Source organism: Syngnathus typhle, linkage group LG4, assembly GCF_033458585.1.
Source record: "Syngnathus typhle isolate RoL2023-S1 ecotype Sweden linkage group LG4, RoL_Styp_1.0, whole genome shotgun sequence".
In the NCBI taxonomy this organism is placed as follows: domain Eukaryota; kingdom Metazoa; phylum Chordata; class Actinopteri; order Syngnathiformes; family Syngnathidae; genus Syngnathus; species Syngnathus typhle.
In genome coordinates this window covers 12,343,117-12,360,662 of record NC_083741.1, presented here as the reverse complement: position 1 = coordinate 12,360,662, position 17,546 = coordinate 12,343,117, and the positions used below count along the sequence as shown (strand labels likewise).

Here is a 17,546-nt window from a genome sequence, read left to right as displayed (position 1 = left end):
TTTGAGTGCTTTTTATTTGTCACTGTCCGAGTAGACCCATAGCCTACCTATAAGGCCAAGCTTTCGCAGAGCAGCACACTTCTGTACCCTGCACAGGTTTAAGATACCCAGTGCTACTTGTAGCAGAGAATCCCTGGTTTCACAGTGGGACGGTGTCTTTTTTTCTGAATAGGGTTAATGTTTGAATTTTGCCAAAAATCTCCACTCTCATTTGTCCAAAAGGACGTTGTCCCAAAAGCTTGTGTCTTGTCAATAACCTTTGTCAGTTTCAAGTTGACCATTGCATTTTTTTTTGTTTCATTAACAACATTTTGTCCCCAAGTGTATTTTTCTTTAATCAGTAACTATTTACAGTTTTATTAGTTTGTGCCTATGGCATTTCACATTACAGGTTAGCTTGCAGCCAAAAAACATAGCGTACTGAGGTGGTTGTAAATACCCAAAGCGTAACTTTTTTTTTTTAGTTTGACAATAAACTTTATGTAGGAGTAGCATTAGGCAGTTTGAAACCTCTTTCTGGAAAAATTATTCATTATCTGCCAAAGAAGTCCTTGTCGTGAAGGGTGTTGACTTCACTGCCACCATATAGCACTTATATCCAAAGCATAAAAAATAGAAGGCTGATATATAGGCAAACTGGTCAATTCATACCTCAAGGTACCACTTTACACTGATGACGAGTATAGTCATCCTATCATAAATCTAGTTACACTGCACTGATCCATGTTTTGTTGGTCGCCACAATTTTACAGATTTATCTCAATTAAATTGGAAAATTGGTCATCACTTTACATGTAAACTCTTGACTATTCATGAGAACTTGCTGGTAAATATATATTTATATACTATATGCTATGTACAAATTATAGTGTAAAAATTTCACTTCCCAGATTGGGACACTTCTTAGTATGCCCATTGACTGCGCTTAAGGTGGATTGTACACGGTTTCACAAACTTGATCGTTAAAAGGCAAGCAGGAATCCCTGAGCTGGATGATCAATCTAAGTACCTCTGGACCTAGCACAGTGGGACTTGGTCTAGAGCTTAAGGTTTCCTAATACGATGGAACTGTAGACCTCCGCTGTCAGAGGTACATAACTCTTGTGCTTATCGTCAAGGATGTACAGGGGGTCCTGGATTCGTCCTGGATCAAAATTCTCTTCCACCAACTTCACTTTCATTTGCTTGAATGTCCCCGTCAACTCCACCACATCCTACAAGGAGTTGAAACCAAAAATTGACATTCAGTCACAAGTTGGGGACACTCGTAATGTTATAAGCGTTCTAAAAATATATTTACAGTGTTGTACTTTGTTATAAAAGAAGTTGTTAGAATAAAAAACTTCTGAAAACATATTTATGCTATTGCAACTTGTTGTGAAAAGTTGTTATAATGACAGAAGAGTCCTAAAATACAGTATGTATGTATACTTTAGCTACATCTACAAAATGCACATAGCGCTGCTATGGTAACTTGTGACCACTAGAGGTCCCTGTTTAACCAAGGTTAACAATAGAACGTCACATCTACATGTTACACACAGACCCACACACATATAATATTTATATTTTCAATACTTATACAATATTTTCTGTACGTTATTTATACTATTAATGTATTATTTACATGTTTGAAACTGTTATTTAATGCTCTAATAATAACATGAACTTAAATGGTTTCATCTCCACTTATTTACACACAAAAAAATGTAGAGAGGTTGACCCTACTTTGCAGATTTCACTTATCGCAGGGAAGTTTTGGAACCAATTATCCGCGATAAACGAGGGATTACAGTACCTCCACTCAAAAGCAAGCTATAGACCTTCTACTTCCACAGGACAGTGAATGTCTCTTACCTTTATCCTTATGAAGCGTGGCCTGGCGTACGCAGGTAGGTAGCTAACCACATGAGAATAGACTTTGCTTCCATCAAACTGGGCACCTTCCTTTACAGTAACAGCGGCCATTCCTATGCGTCCCTCATGCCCTGAACAAAACATACAAATCAATATAAAAAGTGGAAAAAAAAAAGTAAATTCACAAAATGTTGATTCTCAATTGTATTATGCAATTCACATCTATTCTTGTTGCTGCCTTCTTTAGCTTACATTTATATTTCTTTGGACTTACCACTGAAACATTTCAAGACAATAAGACCAAAACTACAAAACCATGTCTTTGCCATTAAACTTGTGGTATGGATGTGTGACAACATCGGGAAATGTCCGATTCATGACAGATATTTCAAAATACCTGGAACTTGCACCCCGTAAACATTGGCTTCTTTAAGACAATCCGTCAGTGTCAAGATGTCCGAAACTTCTGTTGTAGCCACATTTTCACCTTTCCACCTGTAAACAATTTCTTCTGAACTCACAGTTTGCGTACACAGTGATGCTTTGACTTTATTACTCTTTTCTCGGCAATGTAGAAGGCTTGAATGACACAATTGCTGTACCTGAATGTGTCACCCACACGATCCTGAAAGTAAATGAAGTTGTCTTTGTCAATCCTCATAAGATCTCCGCTGTTGAAGTAGAGATCTCCCTTTTTGAAAACGTCACGGAGTCTTTTGCGCTCCGTTTGCTCTTCATTTTGGGCATAACCGACGAAAGGAGCTATGTCGGTAATCTTGGATACCAACAGTCCTGTCTCACCTTCAAGAAAAAACATTAATAGTGTTAAATTCTGACTGTTCTGAATGTACAAGTTACATTTTTGCACTTCAGCTGACCTTTGGGTGCCTCAATGCAGAGACCGTTAGCATCTCGAAGCACTTCATCACGCTCTGTATCATACTTGATGAGGCTGTAAGGGAACAATTTCTAGAAAAAATGAAGATAATAAAATTAATATCTTTGACAGGTTTTTTGTTTTTACACCAAGTAACACCTAAGAAAAAAGTAGCTCTAAACGTTTATCAAACACGAGGTAGGTTTGATATTATTGTAAGCCACTCTAGCATTATGCAGTTTGAACATAAGAAAAAAAAAACCAGTACTTATAGTGATTCCTTCAAAACGCATCACACACGCAAGGTAAAAAAAATCTGAGCTAATAAACAATGAAAAACAAACTGTTCTTAAAGATTAATACAAATCTACTGAACCTAAATTTGTAAATACAGCACATAACGGTACGTCTCAGGCAGGGATTCTTTTACCACTAGAGGGAGCTGGAATACAACTTTGAAAATCACTATTCAATAGGATACACACTGTACATAAACTCACTATATTTACAGACACCCAGGGCAGTTGTTTGCTTACCCTGTGCACAAAGTTGACCCTTCCGAGGGCTCCAATTTTTCCTGCATAGTTGACAAATCCCACATTTCCTTCAGTGGAGGCATAGAACTCATTGATCTGAATGTTCCCAAAGCGGGTCACAAACTCCCGCCATATCTCTGCTCGGATTCCATTTCCAATGGCCAGTCGTACTTTGTGGTCCCTGTCATTTTCTTTCTGTATTTGAAGCAAAGACAGTACGGTAATTCAGAATGGTTTCAAAACCAATTTATACACAATCGCAAATTGAGTAGTCACCATTGTTAGTTGGTTTCTTAGGATACCCAGAAAAAAATCTCTACAAAATCCGTCCGTCCATCCATTTTCTAAACGTTTGAAGAACACCATACCCTAAACCTATGCACCAAGTAACGGTACTGGTATCATACCGAGGATTTTAGACGACACAATATCATCATTCCTAGATATTGGTAACTTTTGTTGAATACAAATGAAACAAAATTGACGTTGTTTACCTGTCAGTAACAGTTTGACTGTTTTTTAACTTTTTGCCGTGGTATCATTTCAGTATCAATGTATTTCACTCAGGTGTAGTAGCAAAGTCAAAATTTTTGTATCGTTGCAACACTATTTGAGAGTCCTAACCCTTGAATTTAGCCAGTCTAGGTCATGGTTTTAAAAATTGAGGCAGGATATGACTTAAAATAGGGTAATAATCCTTGGTAGTTAGAGATCACTGGTTTAGGATTACAACTTTATGTAAGGTGGCAGACACCGTGGCTCAGGACCAAATACAGTAGTGTGGCCCCACCACTCGGAGCTTGTGCTCCAACGAAGCAACTTTTTTGGCAAGTACACACGCATTAGCAATCATCACCTATTCAATAGGGCCAAATTCTGGTCTGCAAAATGCTTCAACTTCACTGAATCGACTGAAAGTGCACAAAACTTCCAAGCAAGCAACGGCTCACATTCCTTGTGAGAGCCGATAACCAAGTTTACTTGATATGGTCTGCCAGGGTAAAGGCCAGCATCTATTCCGAGTGGTGACCAGATACAAACGATACAGGGTCATGTGCTAAACTGAAGCTCGGGTGCATGTGACACAATTAGATACTCTGAATGGCCGTGTATGAGCAATTTACAGCATGACTGAATACAGTGTATTCATTTCAAGAAGCTAAAAAAATTGTTTCATTATCCTCAAGAAAGGTCGCACTTGTACCAACAATTAAAGGTTACGTTATGTATCCCTACAGAATCACACCGTCCAAACCCCTGCTGATTCTGACGCAGAAGGCTGGAACCCGATAGTAGAGATTTAACGATTTCTATTTTGGAAAACCAGCTGTGACGAGCTGAGGGAGTGGGAATGTACAGATTTGGAAAGTTATCTCCAACAGGATCTGTAATAAAAGCTCGGTGCTAGTTCGTTCTCAGTACTCTGGATGTGAATTTGTCTTGAATGAAAACATGATACGCTATTTCAAGCAGAGTGGAGGCATGGTGCCAACAAAGCCCTGCCAATGAAATTACCCATGTCAGCTTCTTACTTCCACCAATGGGAATCATGTAAGGTGAGATGTTGTACAGGATTTGGACCACATTTGCTAGTTTCTAAGTTTGTTTCTTTTTGCCCGAAATTCAGATCACGATAAAAACTGATATGTATTTCGAATATTATGAAACTATTTCACAATGGTGTGATTAACTGAAAAAAAAAGTAACATACTACCGTAATTTTCGGACTATAAGTCGCGTTTTTTTAGTTTTTTAGTTTGGGTGGGGGGGCGACTTATACTCAGGAGCGACTTATATACATATATATGGTTTTTTTTTTTCACTTTTTGGGGCATTTTATAGTCCGAAAATTACGGTATATAACTTTGACATTTGCAACTTTTGCTTAGTTGCTACTTCAGACTTGTGTTAAAAGTGTATTGTACTCCCCAAGGACTTATCTGGTGTTACGCTGCTGTACATTTCACATTATTTCATCTGTTAGCATGACTTTCTTCTGTTTATCTCTTCTTGCACTTCTTGTTTGAGCAGCTACTCCTCATTCTCCTTTAGAGATAACAACGAAAGGGCAGAAACACTTGAAACTTTACCTTGGGTGTGCTGCAGAGGTAGCGCATTACTTCTCCTATGTACTGCACAACGGTAACATTGTATTTCCTGCAGTCATCCCAGAACTGAGAAGCCGAAAACCTCCTCTTCAGAATGATTGTGGACCCTCCAAAGACAAGAGCATTATCATCAGTCATTAAACCCAACTCTGACTGTTGGCTACAATAATAAATGTTTCGACTCTTATACTGGGCAATCACTACCTTTAATATTGTATTGATAAGATTTTTTATATATATAAATATATATAACGTTAGCATATCGTACCTTCAGCCTATTGTTGCCTATTCTATTTTTATTTTAAATTGACTTTCAAGATGACATGTCTGTTCTTGGCTTTGGATTTTATCAAATAAATTTTCCCCCAAAAATGTGATATGTCCTTTTCTTTATTATGCATTTTATGGCTGGTGCGACTTATACTCCGGGGCGACTTATAGTCCAGAAAATGCGGTACTCACCTGTTTCAATGGAGCCGATAAAGCCTATAATGAATCCTGCTGTGTGATACAGAGGCAAGTTGATATAAATGACGTCACTCGACGAAACACCATTTGCGGATAAAACAGCCAGAGCTATTAGGAGGCGGTTCTGGTTGACCACTGCTGCTTTGGGCAGCCCTGCAACACATCAGAAAAACAATTTACCTTTAGAGTTTACCAAAAGAGTACGGTAATACAGGTCCTTTGCTAATATTTTAAAATAGGGAGTTAGTTTCTAATCACTCTACAGTTTGGAGTGGAAGGGTTGAAAACTCCCATTGCAGTACCTGTGGTCCCAGACGTGTAAATATAAACAGCAGGACTTTTGTACGTGATGTGTGCTCTGAGCGAGCACGGAACAGCGGCGCCTGACGCTTGATCCACTTTATCGGAGAAGCTTTCGATGCCAGGCGTGTCACAGCTTTGGACCATCAGGAGCACGACGACTCCCTGCTCTCTAAGAGATGGCAGAATGTCCTCAACTGCTTCCTTTAGCTCTGTGGGATACAATAACCTTTTAGGCTTTATACAACCAGGGTTGTGACTTCCATTGAAATGCATTGGGAAAAAAAAATAATAACAATTAAACCCTAAAAATTCACCCAAAACACAGACATTCACTAAATGGTGGGGGAGGAGCAACCAGTCCCCCCAAATCTGACTACATATGCTGATAAACCTCGGATTATCAACCTGGAGTGAAGATTATGTTTTCCGTAATGTCTTTTTTTACTTTTGTTAAAATTTGACATTTTGCCTTGCTTTATCAGTGGGGTTTTTTTGGTGCCACTACATACATTTAAAATGATAAAAAATACTGCGTTGTCATTGTATTAGTGGCTAGCCGCTAATGATTACTCAATATATCAGTTACATGTGGGTCAGAGGATGTCACATGATTGCAACATCCAGTCAGGGTTCAATGCTATAAAACGTTTACACAAAACATAGAATATAATGACAAAATAATACAAACTGCGGGGTTAAAAATTGTACAGATCAAGGAAGTTGGGTTTTACCCAACTCTGGGTTCTTTTGTAAAAACATAAATAGCAATCCAATTTCTTGGGTTGTTTTGTACAAAACAAAAATAGATTGTTTGTGCAAAACAACCCAGGAAGTTGTTAATCCAACTTGTGCCCAATTTTTAACCCAACTTGTGTGTTTTCTAACCCAGCATTTTAAGGGCGTATAATCAGGCCCAATTTTTGTGTTGTTCACATTTGAAATCATGAGACCGGGCAGCAGCCATTGAGTATTTTCAGAATCAAATATTCTGTCAATAAATCCAACACAAATCAAATAATCAAAGTGTAGTGTGTTGGTTAAACACATTCCTAGTACTGATCCTGAAGTGTTGCGAAAGGTTTAAGAATCTGAAGCCTCTGGGAACATGTTTGACATGGCTGCACGTGGAGGCTGAAATATGATTGGACCAAAAAAAGAAAACATCTTGGAAGCAGTGCAGCCAAGATGAATGCTGCCCAATGAAGAGAATAGACAATCAGAAGATAATATGTTACTGTAACATGTAGTATGTAGTCGTGTAAATACTGTTAGGTTGTAAATGTAGTCAACAGGAAGGCCTCGCAGGCTCTTAATCCCATAAAAGCGAGGGGACCGTTGCGTAATCTTAAACTCTTGCATGCAAACCTGCAGGCTTCTTCTTTACCTGCAGCTGCAATGAGCACCTTGGCCTTGCTGCAGTTGAAGCAGTGCAACAGAGACTTGGTGCGGATGTTGTAGTTGAGCAGAGCCACCGGGGAGCCGAGCTTGGCCAAGGCCAGCCATGTAAACATGAAGGCGGGCTCGTTGGGCATAAACAGGGCCGCGGCGTCCCCGGCTGAGTAGCGAGGGTGAGCGAGGAGCGCGTTGGCCACCCGGTTGCTCTTCTCATCTGTCGACGCGAACGTATAGACGTCATTCTCGAACACCACGAAAGGTTTGTTCGGCTGGGCAGCGGTCTGCTCCAAAAAGCGGTCCAAAGCAAAGTAGACGGGTCTTCTTCTACGCCTCCACACAAACTTGAGTAGAATTCTCACAAGATCTCTGATGTACAGGATATCCACCCACAAATAAGGAGAACGTCGTTTAACGGCCAAAGCTACGAAGGGGAGAGCCGCAACAAGAGCTGAAAACAAATACATCCACATGGTTGTTTGATAAGTCGGCTACGGGCTGACAACAAAATAAATAAACAAGTGCCTCGCCCCGCAGCGAAGTGGGGAATGTGGTAAATAGGATTTTGTCCGGAGGAGGGAGGCGGGGCATCAAATACTCTCAAAAAGTACTCGCAATAAGACAAAGTGCAAATACTGACGTGCAAAAATAAAAAGTACTGATGTAATTCGCTTTACCTAAGATTGAAATGTACTGTCAAAAGTAAAGCATTGACACTAAAGTAGAAGCACAGGTTAAAAATGAGCAGGGAAATAATATTGTTTCAAGTCGTTACTAAAATAAAAAAGTTCTATTGCTGAAATGTATTTAAGTACCAAAGCAGCAGTGTCAAAAGTACTAACACTCAATACTTAATATGCAATAATAATACAGACACTTGTTTGGAGAAAAAAAAAAACTCTTGTAAAAGTTAGTAAAGATCATTGTTTTGTTTTTGTTTAAATAAGCTTTCTACAGTTGATTATAGGCTTACCTTTGGCGCAAAGGCGGTCAAATTTCTTATGAGATTTGAGTTATTTTGCTTTTTCTAACCTGCAAGACGCCTGGTTCACTAAACTCCGCCTCCGCTGTACTCGCCGTTACACTAGAGTTGCTTTCAATGACCGCTCACAATGTAGGACGTACGGGAACGCATTGTTGAGGTAATAAAAATATTTTATAATTTATTTAATGCACCAAAATCAGAACAGCCGCGTGCCAACTCGAGTTGCAGGGTCTGTTCTGAGAAACTGGTTGTGTGTTTTGTCTGCTGGGGCTCGTCCTCTGGTCTTTACTTGGATCAGGCGGTACTGGCTGCTGATTAGGGAGGATACAGTAATCCCTCGTTTTTCGCTGGGGTTACGTTCCGAAAAGGTTAACCGTGGTATCGCGAAAGATGCCTGTAAATGTGCATGAATGCTCCAAGACGACTTAAATGGAAGTACAAATATTTTAAAAAGGACCCAATTAAATGCAAAAATACTTATTCAACTTCTGCTTTTTGATTCAGATACCAAACTCACAATCATTTGACGGTCTTGCATCACTAACTTTCACACTTCTTCATTGATTTCTTCCTCACGTGCACTGTTTAATGCTCCGGATCTGGGTTCATCCTCAATCTATTTATTTCCTTCAGAAAATCCACTGATAGGACCTTGCATTGCTCATCAGTTCATTCATCTGAGCGCTTCTTTTGACCTTTGGGCATCTGCAAAATATTTTCCTTGTTTTTTTTTCTTAGGCCAAAGTAATATCAGCAGTGGAGGTTGTGAAACTCCAGTGAGCACAGTCCAGTCAAGCATGCGGTGACACTGCTGGGTTATCTCCTTTGATTATGTCTACTCCTTTTTCCACCATTTGTTGCCCTCACATGCTTGTGTGAACAACTTCCACTATTTGAAACAGTTGTTGAATTGAGTTTTATTTTGGGGTGGCTTCTATGATGATTATTTTCATTACTTCAAAATAGTTATTTTTTTAAATGCACTGGATTTTGATCAAAAGTAAATGCTACACACTGACTTGACTTTAAGTTAATGGCTTCACGGGGTTAATGTTTTTTTCTGGTACATTTACATTGTGAGGAATTTTAAATCATATAATAATTGATTTATTTATTCATGATTAATTAATTGTGCTGCATTGTATACTTCAAATTCCTTTTCTTAAATTTACTCAACTCTATTCATCTGTATTCATAGAGGATTTAAAAAAGCACCGATACACACAAAGTACTTTCTATGGAGCAAAATAAGAAATTGTAGTTGCAGTGTAGAATTGAGCATTAACAAAACCATTCCCCCAATGGTCATGGTTCGTCAAGCTGGTGTCTGGTCCATAGATTTCCATCATAAAATGGATCCAGGAAATTCTGTCAGCTGCCATAAAACTTTACCAAAATCCTCTGCAAAAGGTCAGTTGCGCTGCATTTCATACTTTCTTTATTATAAACAATACAACCCTGATATTCGCATGGGGGCAGAGCCCGGGCCTGCCCACCAATAATAAATAATTATAATTGTACAACACAACTTTGTTTCAAACCTAAAAAATATCAAAATGAATGTTGATAAATTGCATGTGAGCATTTTCCACACAAAAAACGCGGGTTGACCATTTAAAAAAACAAGAATACTGAAAAATAGTCCGTCGATTGGTGAATCTGTCGGCGCCTCGACTTAAGTATGTACAGATCCAATACAATCTTGAGGTATGAGTGACCTGACTTAGAAATGTATACGTATTTTTTTACGAGTTTTTTTGTTTTTGCTTTGACTTGTAAGCAAAAATAAGACATACAAAAGCTGTGTGGCAGCCGTATGTCTGCTCGTCTTAGTGTTGATTAAATACGAAACGCCATAGATGGATGAACGAATAGCATCAGAAGTCCTGGTGTTCTTACCTTTTAAGCCACTGGATCATTAAAGGTACAAATTTAGCGTCATTTTCTGACAGTGTAAAGTGGAGCACATTGCTGGCGTCCAGCCTAACCCGTCTGCCTTTGAGATAATTTACCATGGACATCAAAGAGAGCGAGCCATTTCTAACACTTGATCAATAATTTACAAAACACCCATGAACTGACCAAGATATGGAATTGTTAAATTAACAAAACTACCTATTCATACTCCTGTTCACTGGATACCCTTTAGAAAAACATGCAGTTTCAAAGAGACTGTTTATCCCCGTCCAAGTAATGATTCTTACAACATTTTCAGACGCTCTCCTTGGAAACCTTTAGCGCCAGTAGGCCAGTAGATAAGAATTTGCTGGTGTAAGGGATTGTGTTTCAGAAATGCTTCTTTCCTCAAGTCACGTTGCCGCACAACCTGCAGCCGACCAATGGTTTTGCAGGCATGTATTTGCGATGCTATAAAGCCTGCCGAGAGCCGAGGCGTCTTCATTCTAAAGAAAGGGAGTAAGGAGGACTGGTCGCTGCGTTTGAAGTCACACTAAGTCATCATTGGGCTATAATGCTGCGAGTGAGGTGCCTGAGAGGAGGGAGCAGAGGGGCCGAGGCTGCCCATCTGATCGGAGCCATGGTTTGTATTTTGTTTCTTTTAAAAGAAAAAAAAGAAAAAAAACACTTTAATTCAAATGCAGGCATGGGTATTAGTTGTACTATGTTCATTTTGTTTTCACTTGTCAATTATTTAACTGGTTCTTTTATCACAAACAAGATATTTAGGTTGAATTACCTAACATGTTTCGGCTTGTACTTCCAACTCTGATGAAGTACCACTTCAATAATTGGCATGGGTATTACTTTAGATTTTCAGCTAGATTTATAAATTTGTGTGTATTATGGCTGCTCGGCCCTGAGTGGCAGGACAGCTGCAATGCACAGATGCGCTCTCAACTCATTGACACCAGAGCGGCTTCTGAGCCCTAAAGATTGCGTCTATCTGAATGTAGATAAGGAACACCTACTGATACGTGTACTTTGGCATAGGACCAACCTGTCTTTGCTCTGATAGCCAGTCCGAAGGGTCAAAACCTTGACTATGAAAAGCAGATTATAACATAATGCCTTTCTATTCAATTTAATTTGCCTCTCACGGTGATTCTCAAAAGTTTGGCTCCCTTCAGTGTTACAGAAACACTCAATGTTCAAACTGTCCATAATGCTACACCTTTTTTTTTTTTTAATCCACTACAGAACAGATACATTTGCCTTTAATGTTTTTGAATCATTTGGATTCTTATATCTTGTGCTGCTTTGCTCTTTCTCCTCGCCAGTAAAATAGCGCACTTGTCGAATGATTAGGGAAAACCAGAGTTATGTATCTAACTATGGTTCTGTGAATCCAAATGAGTGCTAGGGGCAGTGCTGAAAGTGCAATGGATGAGAATGCATATCAACAAACATTAGTACCACCGGATGACTCAGGGCATGTATATATACTTGGTAAGTCTGCAAATTATTCGGACGACTTTGGCAAAACTGTACAGTGATTAACATCTGTGTGCCACTAGTACCACAAGTTGAATTTTATCATTTATCAAGTTAGCTTAAATTACGCTCCGGTACTTTCGCCTCTTAATCCACTATACCTCTCCCCCCCCCCCCTTCTCTATCCCTAGTTGACCCGTTCAGCGACTGGTTGGGTGCAGAGGGCCTTCCAGACCACCTCCAGCGCCGCAGCTGCTCAAACACAGCCGACGGTTGAAGACGACCATGTTACTGATCCTGCCCAGCAGGAGTGTCCTGTTAGCAGCTACAATGAATGGGACCCTCTTGAGGAGGTCATTGTGGGCCGTGCTGAAAATGCCCGTGTGCCTCCCTTCACTGTGGAAGTGAAAGTGAGGCGCTTTTGTTGTTCCTAAAATAACATCAAATTATATTCACAGGACTGGACAAAATACGACTGATGCGTTTTCTTTCCTGCCAGGCAAACACATATGAGAAGTACTGGTCCTTCTATCAGAAGTATGGGGGCCAACCTTTTCCCGTGGACCACCTAAAAAAAGCTGTTTCTGAAATTGAAGAAATGTGCAATATTCTCCGTCACGAGGGTGTCAATGTGAGGAGGCCTGAGCCGATTGACTGGTCCATGGAATACAAAACTCCAGACTTCCAATCATCAGGTTTCTGTTTGACTATTGTTTAATGCCATTGAACTGCTGCTTTATTTTTAAATTGTTGAATGTGTTTATTTATGTAAAGCACATTTTGTTAGTCGGGATTGTTCTTTTAAAAAATGCGCTATAAAGTTGAGTTGTCTGAAATATTCGAAATGGGAACCGAGTTGTGACATGAATAGACGAGTAAATGACGCCGCCGCAAATGTTCTACCGATAACGATTCTAGTGTGCTGTGCAATGTTGATGAAAATCAAATTCAATATAAAAGCTCAAAACACATTGATTTCATACTCTACATCACAGGTGTCAAACTCAAGGGCCGCCACATCATTTTATGGCCCGCAAAGACAAATTGTGCATCAAATTCGAGTTACGAGTTATTTGTCAGTTTGTTTTGTACCTTATACTGTATATAATATGAGGTGCTCATACATTTATTTGTGTTGACAATCATAATGGCCCTCCGAAAGAAATTATGACTACAATGCGGCCCGTGATAAAAAAGAGTTTGACGCCCCTGCCCTACATGTTCTTCAACGATCCTGCCTCACGTTTCACATACCAAATGCAGCATGTTGCATTTCAGTTCTAAAATAAAACAGACACATTATCACATCATTGCTAAGATTAGATCACGTCTTACATTTATTCATGTACATCGAGACGGATCCCTGTTGCAAATATCCAAAACATGCGAGTACTTGACACCCCTGTGAAATGTACAGTTGTCATGATGATTCTACAACCATTCAGTATAATTTCCAATGACATGAATTCCCTCAAATAACTGGTTTGCGCATGATTCGATTAAAAAAAAAAAAAGGAACTCCAAGTGCATGTGCACATGCACATGGAACGAAGACTCTCACATTAGTTCTTCCACCAGCAACAATCAATTTGCAAAGCTTGTTCTATTAGCAACGATGTGAAGGATGCTATGTTGTTTCGTAGGGATGTATGCAGCCATGCCCCGGGATATCCTTCTGGTAGTAGGAAATGAGATCATCGAGGCTCCGATGGCGTGGAGGGCTCGCTTCTTCGAGTACCGAGCATACCGGCCTTTGATCAAGGAGTACTTCAGAAAAGGTGCTAAATGGACCACTGCTCCCAAACCCACTATGTCTGATGAGCTCTACGATCAGGTGACTCCTTACGGTCGTGGCCCATACTATGTTTCCTTTTCTTTCATTTAAATGACCCTGGATTTCTTTTGACTTCTTCTAGGACTATCCCATCCGCACAGTGGAGGACAGACACAAGCTAGCCGCTCAGGGCAAATTTGTGACCACGGAGCACGAGCCCTGCTTTGACGCTGCTGATTTCATTCGTGCTGGCAAGGACATTTTTGTCCAGAGAAGTCAGGTACAGCTGAGATGCGTCTCAAGTAACTTTATTCCTCTACAGCTTGACCTTTACTTGAGCCATAACCATTTGCTATGTGCAGACTTGTACTTCAGCCTTGGACCATAAATCAACGTCAATTTGAGAGTTAATAGATGTAAGAAAAAAAAAACAATTGCGCAAATTTATTGTAGGGTGGGGCTCCAACCAGTGGTATGTGTGTGTGTCTGGGGGGGGGGGGGGGGGTCATGGGGTGGCCAAGGCTATGTCGGGATGACACCAAAGCAAAAATTTTGAAACAAGTTATCATTGAATAGTTTTTTTTATAGTAAATATTTGCATCCAAGCGCATACACACACGCACGCAGACACACGCACACACACACACACACACCAGCAACAAAATAATAAAATTACATAACTAAATAATTAATTATAATAATAAAGATGTAATTTTGTTGTTTCTATTGAAAACACTATTGTTAATGTGCTGGCCTTACTTAGAGTCAAACAATGCTATAAAAATCTCCACTTTCATCTTAAAAAAATAAACCAATGTACATGGTAAATTTAAATTTTAGTTATTTCACACACGCATTAAGACCCCAAGTCGTGTCGATTCTTTCATTTGACTTCATAATGAGCAACCATATCACATCAAGCCACTCAGTTGAGTGTGTGTATATCCCGTAGGTTACAAACTACATGGGAATTGAGTGGATGCGCCGTCACCTGGCCCCAGACTACAATATCCACATCATCTCATTCAAAGACCCAAACCCCATGCACATTGATGCGACTTTCAACATCATCGGACCAGGACTTGTGCTGTCAAACCCTGATCGGCCATGTCGCCAGGTTAGAGTGGAATTGCAGGAAAACCTGCTGGAGCAAGTTTGGCATCTAATTGGAAGGTTATAATGGTTCTTATTATGTTTTCTTTTAGATTGATATGTTCAAGAAGGCAGGCTGGACTGTTGTAAAACCTCCAACACCTCTGATTTCCGATGGTGAGTACAGACTGCAATTGAATGCACCTTGTTTTTGAAAGTGAATATCACCTTGAGGTGAAGGATGAGATTATTGTTTTTGTTAGTGCTAGTGTACATGTTTATTGTTTTGAATAGATTTTTTTTTAAATTGATTAACTGCTAGCAATCAATGTGCATGCATACACAGTACAGCAAATCGATCAGCAAATTTATCATTCTGTTGGATTTTTATTTTTACAACTGAGTAATTCTGATCAAGACACCAGTAGCAATTCATAGTGATATTGAAACACACAATAAAAGAAAACCATTTAAAATTCATCAATACATTGCATTAATACCTTATTTGCATGTTTGTGTAGATCACCCTCTATGGATGTCCTCTAAATGGTTGTCCATGAATGTTCTGATGCTGGATGAGAAGCGCGTCATGGTTGAGTCCAATGAATTCACCATTCAGAAAATGTTCGAGAGCCTCGGTGAGTTTAATAAATGTATTGCTAATCCCAATTACCGACGAGTAGAGTCATCTGACAAATCTTTATTTTTTTTTGTGTGATGTAGGTATAAACACCATAAAGGTGAACATTCGCCATGCCAACTCGCTGGGTGGTGGCTTCCATTGCTGGACTACTGACGTCCGCCGTCGTGGTACACTGCAGTCCTACTTTCACTAGCCTTGCCAGAAATGGGCAGTTTTTATTGAGCTTTAAATGATTTAGAGGCTCAGTTTGGAATTTTAACTCAATTGCTGTTTATGGACTTATTACCTAGTGTCTCTATTAAGATTAACATTAATATTAACAGGGCGGCTGTACAGATTATACTTTGCAAGTCATCTGTTCCAACTTGAGTGTCAAAATAGTGAACATTGTGATTTTTACAAGTGTATTATCAAATACACAAATCCATTCACTAGTCGTAACAGTTGGCACTAAAATCTTGCTCTTGATTGGGTCTTCATGTCTTGGGTGAATATGAATGTATTGTTTTGATTTGACATTGCTGTGCATTACAGTGCCTTTGCAAACAGCTTTGTTTTGATGTACAGTGAACCCCGACTTATTCATGATTGGGCAATTGTTGGATTTTTTTTATGCGTGTGTGGGGCCTATCATCTGTTATTTGTTAAAACAAAAGTCACCAAAGCCATGTCTAATATAAATTACATTGGCCATCTTGGGGCCATAATACGTTGGTGAAGTAAGGAGAGGAGGTTCATATAGTCACTACAGCCTCGTCTAATAGAAAAAAGTGCGTTGCCACTATCTTGTGACGTATATTGGCAATTATAAACCTGTATGGGTGGTGTCAATTGTTCGTGACTAGCGGGGTTCACTGTACACTCACCAGCCACTTTATTAGCTACACTTTGTGATTGTATGCAACATTCCTGCTATGAATTCTACATCATACAAAAAAATTTAAATCGAGGATCCAAGTAAACTTTTCTGGATTTTTTTGCATTGATTCAGAATCTGTCTTTGTTTTTTTTGTCTAGCACATCAGGTTTTTATAGTAATAAAAAGGAAAATAAAAATAATCTAATGTTATATTTAAAATAGTAATATATCTAATAATATTTATGAATTAAGGGTTAGGTTCACTAAAAGGTGGATTTATTTCAGAAACATCATCGCTATGAATTACAAAGCAAGTCCAAGATTTTATCGGTCAATCGTAAAAAAACAATGAAAACATCTCATCATGTGCTCGCAAAAAACCCCCAAAACAAAACATTTTTGAAATCTGCTTTAAAAATACATTTAAGGACATAAAGCCGATATGTAAGCTATGAATCTCCCTAATGTTGCTTTCTGTGAAGTTGATAGAATGCATTGTGGCAAGGAAATCATGGCAGAGTGGTTGCATTGCACTGTTCAAGTGTATCTAATAAATTGTTGACGTACGTGCTCAATAGCACCGTCACTTTCCTTCAACATCCGTATATCTCAATATTAACTGCATTTCTGGCCTGGCTATTGTTTCTGGCTTCGACATCTTCAAGTCAACATGAGGACAAGGTAGAGTTTGGTATGAGAATGTCGCCAAACTAGGGCACAGGGGGAAGGGAACTACTTCCTTTTGAACACTCAGAAACAACACTTCTGTGGTTTTCTAAACTATTTTTATATTTAAATAAATGTATTCAAGTTGTTCTGTGGGTTATTCAACATGATGAATTTCTTTTCACTGCGAGATTTTGTAAAGATCTCAATTGATTGGCCAACGTTCTATTTATATTTGTCATTTTTCTTTTTATTTGGATTTCCCACCAATTCATGTTTTTTTATATATAATATATATTTACAGTCCATATCATATATTGTAGCCTTTACCTTTTGCCTCTGCTGTTCTTGTTGCAAAACTGGGCCAGTTATATGCTGCAAGTCATTCTCACTGAATTGGGTGGCTGTTTTTGTTTGTACAGCAGAAATGCCTTAAGAATGAAGAAAGAAATGTGTCTGTAATGCCTGAATTTCATTTTCAGAAGGATACGGTTAAAAGTGATTGCCTCCTAAAGTCTGTTGCGAGTGGAGTTCAGTAATAAGGAAAGCAAGTGCTGTTTTGTATTGTGCATCATTAATAAATAGAATTAAAAACA

The 17,546-nt window shown here is 39.1% G+C and overlaps 2 protein-coding genes across 2 annotated transcripts; one reads left to right on the top strand and one right to left on the bottom strand.

The window, feature by feature from the left end:
- Window positions 1–309: 309 nt before the first annotated feature.
- On the bottom strand, window positions 310–8,119 carry zgc:158482 (uncharacterized protein LOC100009650 homolog). The gene is made up of 10 exons (XM_061276718.1): window positions 7,534–8,119; window positions 6,149–6,358; window positions 5,841–5,999; window positions 5,361–5,485; window positions 3,271–3,465; window positions 2,736–2,826; window positions 2,460–2,658; window positions 2,255–2,352; window positions 1,858–1,988; window positions 310–1,214 (listed from the first exon to the last, which is right to left on the bottom strand). Exons 1-10 carry the CDS (start codon window positions 8,012–8,014, stop codon window positions 1,038–1,040), a joined length of 1,866 nt encoding a protein of 621 aa, XP_061132702.1. The 5' UTR covers window positions 8,015–8,119; the 3' UTR covers window positions 310–1,037.
- Window positions 8,120–10,912: 2,793 nt separating this feature from the next.
- gatm (glycine amidinotransferase (L-arginine:glycine amidinotransferase)) lies at window positions 10,913–17,546 on the top strand. The gene is made up of 9 exons (XM_061277108.1): window positions 10,913–11,065; window positions 12,108–12,326; window positions 12,416–12,611; window positions 13,560–13,750; window positions 13,833–13,970; window positions 14,643–14,807; window positions 14,896–14,959; window positions 15,304–15,420; window positions 15,506–17,546. Exons 1-9 carry the CDS (start codon window positions 10,997–10,999, stop codon window positions 15,616–15,618), a joined length of 1,272 nt encoding a protein of 423 aa, XP_061133092.1. The 5' UTR covers window positions 10,913–10,996; the 3' UTR covers window positions 15,619–17,546.

Coding starts and splice junctions, on each gene's coding strand:
- gatm (XM_061277108.1), top strand. CDS start 10,997: ATGCTGCGAGTGAGGTGCCTGAGAGGAGGGAGCAGAGGGGCCGAGGCT. Junction 14,808..14,895: donor CTGATCGGCCATGTCGCCAG/GTTAGAGTGGAA, acceptor GTTTTCTTTTAG/ATTGATATGTTCAAGAAGGC. Junction 15,421..15,505: donor GAAAATGTTCGAGAGCCTCG/GTGAGTTTAATA, acceptor TGTGTGATGTAG/GTATAAACACCATAAAGGTG.
- zgc:158482 (XM_061276718.1), bottom strand. CDS start 8,014: ATGTGGATGTATTTGTTTTCAGCTCTTGTTGCGGCTCTCCCCTTCGTA. Junction 2,353..2,459: donor CGTGTGGGTGACACATTCAG/GTACAGCAATTG, acceptor AATTGTTTACAG/GTGGAAAGGTGAAAATGTGG. Junction 1,215..1,857: donor CACGCTTCATAAGGATAAAG/GTAAGAGACATT, acceptor AACTCCTTGTAG/GATGTGGTGGAGTTGACGGG.